At 30.8% G+C, this 7570-nt stretch overlaps 1 protein-coding gene across 2 annotated transcripts in view; it reads right to left on the bottom strand.

Annotated features, from left to right (window-relative positions):
- Positions 1-1632: 1632 nt before the first annotated feature.
- Positions 1633-7570, bottom strand: part of LOC118183512 (peroxiredoxin 2-like) — a 32617-nt gene continuing 26679 nt past the window's right edge. For both annotated transcript variants that reach the window (XM_035353089.2, XM_035353088.2), the window contains exons 5-7: positions 6496-6596; positions 2234-2364; positions 1633-1798 (exon numbers count right to left, since the gene is read on the bottom strand). In XM_035353089.2, the coding sequence (XP_035208980.2) occupies positions 1713-1798; positions 2234-2364; positions 6496-6596 (318 nt within the window). In that variant the 3' untranslated portion in view covers positions 1633-1712. The remainder of the gene's footprint in view (positions 1799-2233; positions 2365-6495; positions 6597-7570) is intronic.

Here is a 7570-nt window from a genome sequence, read left to right as displayed (position 1 = left end):
TGTTAACTAATATTTTTGTACAAATTTCTATTAATTTTAAGTATCAGTTACGTTTTATTTCTGTCATCATCGTTTAATTTTGATGACTAGTGTAATTACACCATCGGATTTGGATTGAAAACTTATCACCCAGCATTCTTTTCCTCACTATCCTTTCCTTTAATTTTGATAAGCAATGTAATAAGTTAAATGAAATGCAGTGCACTTCAGTAATTTATATAAGCATCTATACCATAAATGATTTTATCAAAACTGTAAACAATAACACATCTTCAAGCTGCTAAACTACCATTTTCTCTTTCAACTTACAAAAATTATATGTTATTACACTTTCTTACATTAACCTCAAAGTTTATCAATCACACTGGAATAACTTTTCGAGCAATAACCATTGCTCATTAATTTGAAACCCTAGTGTTGATATGTAATGCATGTTTAATCCTGCAAATGTAAAATGTCAAGTGGGAGAGTGTGGCTTCATATAACCAGGAATAAAAAGGCCTCAAGTATAAAAACAAATAAGACAGAGATTCAATGATTTATCACTTTTCAGTATGACACGATTATGAGTATATTTTCACACAGCCTATAAGTACATATTTGGAACAGTTTGTAATTTGTTGTGCAATGTATACACATTTAAATCTTCAAGTATATTGTATGTTAATAAGCATGCTAAACCTACTCTTAAGATATCAGTATATGCATAATTTAATGCATATAAAATTAGAATACGCATAATGAATTATCTAAAACAAAAAATTGCAGACTCATCAACCATCTTTACTACAAAAGTAAAGCCCTGATGTATATGCAGAAAATGTTATATAACTTCAATAATGAAAAAAGGTTGCTTATTAAATAATAACGTTACAGCACATTTTTTTAAAACTTTTCTTTGCATATTTACAGAAGACAAAAAATTATTAAATTTACCATGTTGAATTTTCCAAAGACAGACGTTTTGTCAGCTTACATCCAAAAATAAGCTTGAATTATCCATACTCTACTAATCTTGCACATTTTTAACAATCTCTTTGAAAATGTAAAACTATTTTTCATCTTTGTAAAATTTCAAAATACTGTAAATTCTTTGAGAAAATTTGTCTTTGGTGATTAAAAAAATTAATATTTATTCTTTGATTTATAGATAGATTCAGCAGTTCACAGTCTTTGTGAATGCATAGAACCAGCCACAGTTTTAAAAATTCAATATTATTTTTTAGTAGGCTACTTGGCAACACTATTTTTCATCTTCCTAAAATTTCCAACTGCTATATATTTTGTAAGAAAATTTGTCTTTGGCAATAAAAAGTAATACTTATTTTTTAATTTATAGATTTATCCAAGAGCTAATTTTAACTGATAGTCTTTGTGAATGCATAGAACTAGCTGTGGTTTCAAATCCAATTTATAATTCAAGTTTGGAAGATTTATTCTGGTAGCTTACAGTATTACTATATTAGAAAGAACAGGACATGCAGAATCCCTTGTACTATACTTTAAGACACAAATATGTTTAAACAAAAATGCAAATATATGACAAAATCTTTCAGTATTTTAATGAACACATTATGTATTTTGCAATCTAGTCCTTGATCAAATGCTATATGAAGAGTTACACAAGAGGGAAACAGTTAACAATATTTTATTCAATGAAAAAGGCACATTTTACAAATCTGCAATTTTATACAACACTGAGAGGAAAAAAGCTAATTCATTTTCTCAAAATACTCCATTGCATTCTTGGGATCAGGTTTGATTGTAGGAGAATCTGGCTTCCAATTTGCTGGACAAACTGGAAAAATTAAAATATGTTAACAAAGTATACTGATAAATGATGAATAAAATTTGTAAACTGAATTTAAAGAAATAATTAAAAGTCTAATTTTTTTTAATAGAACAGCAGCACTATATGCACTTGAAAATGAAGTATCATTAAGAAGAGCCAAAGTAGATATATATTGCTAAGCAAGAAACATAAGCATTTTAAAACAAAATCACAAACATGCTAAGGAGCTGACTCTATTGACATATTGTTAGAAATATGATATTACTGTATAGAAATTTCAATACAAAATGCATAAAATCTCAAAAACTATGTCAATAGTTTTAGGTTAAATGGTTTGTTTTACAGCTTATTTTTATGAGAAACAAAAATGACACTTGACTAATTACACCATTCACATTATTCAAACAGGCAAGTACAATAATTGCATAGAAAGAACTGTACCTTCTCCATGCTTTTCAACAAACTGTATAGCTTTCAATAAACGGAGGGTTTCCTCTACAGATCGTCCTATAGGTAGGTCATTAACGGATGCATGTCGAACAGTACCCTTTGGATCAATAATAAATGTCCCTCTGCAAAACATTAAAAGTATTCAAAAAGATTACAAAAACTGAAAAGAAAAAATACAAGTTACTTATTATGAATTGAAAAAGGTATTTAAATACATTAAAATGATTTATTACTAGCATGACACTTAGGGAAATAATTTAAACTATAGAATATCAATCTATCTCCATTTATAAATGCAACAATGTGTCGCACACATTCATGATGGCATGTCCACTGGTGGCTCACTTAAATGTTCTGTCGCATGGCATGCAACACTGGTGGTTCACACTTGAATGTTCCGTTAGGCAGGCATGTACCACCAGTGGCTCACTCTTGAATGGTACATTGTGTGGCATGTAGCATTGGTGGATCATACTTGAATGTTCCATCCAGTGGCATTTACCTGCCCCCCCAGTGGCTCACATCGGGCATGTGTACCACCAATGGCTTACACTTGAATGTTCCATCAAACAAATGTATCACTGCTGGCTTACACTCGAATGTTCAATTGGGCGGCAAATACCACAGGTGACTAACACTTGAATGTTCTATTGGGTGGCATGTACCAAAATTGGCTCATACTTGAATGTTCCATCAGGCGAGTTTTATATAGCTTTCAACACAAAGTTGTAATCGTGAATAGATTATTGAAGAACAGCCTGGTAGAGATAAAAAAATGTCACTTAATGGTTCAGTATAAACCGGTATAGGTATATAAATAATTAAACGAGTAACTGGAAATACATTAAAGACACTTGGTTTAGATGTTATAAAAATACCTCTGGTGAAACTTCACACAATCAAGTACAGGTGTTATATTAGAATGTTAGCAGGAAACAGAAAAAGCAGCACTGCCAGATGAAATAATGCATGGATACATGTGCTGCTCCACAGCAAAAAACAAAAAAAACCAGCATCAGCATGAACGTGTTAAAAGGAATTCCAAATGTGCAGAAAAATAAGTTTTCTTTCAGCTGATATATTTTTTCTTTATAAAATATTAGTAAATAAAGCATTATTTTTAGTCTCCATATGCCTTTCTAACTATTTTAGTGAGTCATTGCCAAGTACTTTACCACAGACAACACATTACGGCTTTACTGCTTCTTAGTTTGTTACAAAGGTGAAACGTAAATTTATAAAATTGTCTCCTATATATCACATCTCCTATATATCACATTTAGCCATATATAGGAGATGTGAAACTCACACAAATAATACAGCAAATGTCTGGTTGATACACTAGTCAGCACTCAGCAATGATAAAATACCACATATAAAAAGCACAATGCAGTAGCAAGAACAAAAACAATAGATCATAGTGCAGGCAGATAGATAACTGAAATAGTGTTGTACAGTGTAATGATGTGAAATTTCCTGCAGTCCTAATGGCTAGAACAAGCAATGCTGGTAATCAGTAGGAATTTCTAAATTTTTTGTTTGCCTCAAAGTGTCACCACTCAGACAAATAGTACCTATCAGTGGTGAGGTCCAGGCATGGGACAGGATTGATCACCAAACACATTTTTTTGGCTACCTTCAAACAACTACAGCTCATATTCACTTTTCAGATATGTACACAATTTCAGGTTTTACCACATGCTAAAACTGAAGAAAGTTTAGTTTAAAATAAAAAATAATTAAGTAAAGAGAAGAATTAAAATTTTTTAATTAAGGAAAATTTTTTTTTCTAAGACTATGGCACCTCATCTCAGAGACTCTTGCAACCCAATTCTGGGTTATGAGCCCTGTTTTGCAGTGAACAAGTATCCAGCAATTTCTTATAATGGGCTGTCATTACGAATTTATCACCACCTTGAAATGGTTTCACTCCCAGTGCCAGAGCAACAAGCCTCAATTGCACAACTGGTTGATTACGTTGAGTACAGTATTGTTAAAAATCTTCACAAAATGGAGCAACAATGGGCAAACTGTGCCCAAAAAAGATTAGTATTAGCATATATTATACCTCATTTTGACAAGTTCTCAAAATGAAATGTAATCTGGTGCAGTATATATTGCTCCAGTTTAAAGCAATTAGCACACCCGTCACAGAAAAGTTGCCTTATTAAACATACATTTATGAATTTAAATGAAATGTACAATCATACTTCATGAACAACTGACACTGATATAAATTTTTCTGAGATCTCCCAAATATAATTTCGTTGCATTCTATTAATTACACCAACAGCTATCTATGAGAATATTACTGCAACAAAGGTTAACAGAAATCTAAGCATGATTAGTGAAATTCCAACAGAAATGGCAACTCATAACTGTTGAAAAAGGATCCCATTGTTAATGGAATTTGGTATTTTGCACAATGAAACTCAATGGAATGTTCCCCAGAGATGTATAAAATTGGTAAGAACAAATTTGTGAGCCAATCTGAATTTTTCTTGCAGCATGTATAGTGCCTTAAAACATATGAAATTGTATTATATACAACAGAACTGTGTTATGCTGTTACCTGTATTTTAAACATTTATTCATTAATTATTTTTATTGCTCTGAAATTACACTTTGCTTTCAAACTCAAGCTTATTTTTCTTAATGTTAAACTATAATTATGGCTTGTGCTACTCTGTTTTACCCATGTTAGAGGTTATAATTCTCAATGCCTTAATAGCGTGTTTAAATGCATGCATATCAATGATTATGCAACTGAAGTTTAAGATACCTGCTCATGGAAATGATACTAAAAATTTGAAAGTCGAACAGAATGTATACTGTAGGAAGATTCAAGGGGCATTAAAAATGTTTCTCATTACTGCAGCTCTACAGTGATTAGATTTGGCGATTTCAATGCTCTTACTGAAGTTTGAAATCCAGACCTCCGATTTTTTAGCCAGACATGCTTTCAATTATATCACAAAGGCAACTGAAAACCTGAGTGATGAAAATTATTCTATATGGAGGTTTAAAATTGAACAAATAAAAGAAGGAGGGAAAAAAAGTGACATCAGAAGTAAAATCTGAAATGGTTAGTGACAGTAAGTCAAAGAATGGTAAAAAAAACTCAAAAGCTTATCATACATGTTTAAAACAGTAAATCGGTCAAAGTGAAGTAAGTTAAGACCAGTTAACAGTAAGTTCAGTCAGTAACCAGTTCAGGGCTGGAAAGCTGCACAGTATAGGTGAAGAAATTAAGGAAAATAATTTGATGACAGTATGTTAACTGTTACTAAGAGTAAGTCAGAAGCTGAATTCTCTTTAGAATGTTAAAAACAAATTACTATGAATGAATACTGTAGATGCACAAAACAAGAAATTTTGTAAGTATGATTAAATTGCTTTGAAAAGCAAGAATGATCATGAATCAAAATAAATATTGAAAGATACTATACTTTTTGAAGTACTTTAGAAGTGAGTGTTGTCATATAAAATGGAGTGACTTTCATTAAAAACAGATGCAAATAAAATTAAATTAGGAAAATTTGTTCAAGATCATGTAAGTAACACGTGCCAAATAGCAAACATGGAAAGAGCAGAAAACATAAAATCAAACCGAGGAAAAGCAATAAATGTCTTACGGAAAGAGTTAAAACTAGCAATCTGCAAGCTGAGTTAAATCAAATTTTAGAACTAGAACACGTACACGGATCAAAAATGCATAAACGGCTAATTGATTCTAGATCTTAAATTCATATGGCGAGTGATATCAATTTTTTTCCTCTTAAATGAAATTAAGCAGAGAGTAACTACTGCCAATGGTGCCAAATTAATTTCTCTTGGTATCAGTGAAAGCTATTTTGAACTTCATAGTACTATCAGCCACATAAAATTAGAAAATTTACTTAAGTACCAGATTTACACAGTAACCTACTTTATGCTGAATCTTGTATGAATAACAGCTGCATTGTTACATTAGACAGTAATTAGTGCACCATTAAAAAATAACATACTCAGCACTTACGGTAAAGCTCAACTTCTGTGGGTATTACTAGCAGTTCCTTTGTTGCATTGTTTTGTTTGCCTTTTGTGAAAAAAAATTAAATATCTATTATACCCAAGTTTAGGCATTTAACTTCAGCAGAAAATTTTCTATGCGGTAAAGTATTAGGAACTACATTTGACAGCGAAGTTTTCATTTTGTACATAATTTGATAAACAGTGTCAGAAACTAAAAAAAAAAAAAAAAAAAAACTTACCTCAAAGCCATGCCAGCTTCAAGAAGAACACCATAATCTTTAGCTATGGTTTTGGTGAAATCTGACAGCAGAGGAATGTTTAATGATCCTAAGCCTCCTTTCTATAAAATGAGGAAAACATTGAACAGAAGCAAATTTTTGGAAAAAAAAAAAAAAAAAACACTGCATGTTTATATCCATTTAAATTTATTTATTAGACATAGCCTTCAATAATATGAGGGAAAAAATGTAAGCAATTTGTTTCACAGTTTAAGAGACTATGCACAGACAAATCTTTTCTTCACTAGGAAGAAGAAAAGCAGTAACTTCGAAAGGATTTGTCAAGGATAGATTACATAATCATTCATTTAGAAATACTAAACAATGTTAGGTTGCAAACTTCCTTGTAAAAGCAATAAATAAAAAATACATACTAGTTTTTAAAATGCACATCACTTACTCAAAAAATACTGAATTATGATTCAAAGATTGCAAGGTTTGCTTCTCTTCACAAAAAATTTAGCTCAAGACATGTTCCTAAGTATGTAGCTATTCCAAAGCAACTACTGCTTTAAGTCCTTGTAACATCAGTCCTGACAGGCACTTTAGTGAATAAAAAAATATTCATTATATTTCAAATCTTTATATATTCATATCTCAAGCAAGTTATTTCACTATTAACTCTGAAATGAGGAATTGAAGTCTAATTTAAAATTTAAAGTGAACATTTCAAATATGCCATACCTGAATTGGACTAACCTTTTAACATTTTTATCATTTTTTGTTTAGAGAAGGTAAGAACTGCTCAATAGACTTATTCAGCATACTTCAAACCAATTTGTTTTAATAAAATTCAAGCTATTTCTTTTCTGCTATTTACAGCTATCCTTTAAAAGTTACTCCTAATTTCATTTTCATGATATTTTTTCCAATTCATGAAGGATTTTCAGTCACTCTTCTGAAATATATATAAATTCTCTTCAGTATGTTGTTGTTATCCAGTCATGCAATGCTTTGTTATTTTGGTGGATAAATCCAATTGTTCATTTTTTTTTTTGAGCAAGAAATGGGCAAACATTTTTTTAAAATTTATGAG

The sequence above is a fragment of the Stegodyphus dumicola genome, chromosome X2, assembly GCF_044657685.1.
Source record: "Stegodyphus dumicola isolate Sdum_Otavi_A_Nest chromosome X2, ASM4465768v1".
Taxonomy (NCBI): domain Eukaryota; kingdom Metazoa; phylum Arthropoda; class Arachnida; order Araneae; family Eresidae; genus Stegodyphus; species Stegodyphus dumicola.
This window is presented reverse-complemented; position numbering and strand designations above follow the sequence as displayed.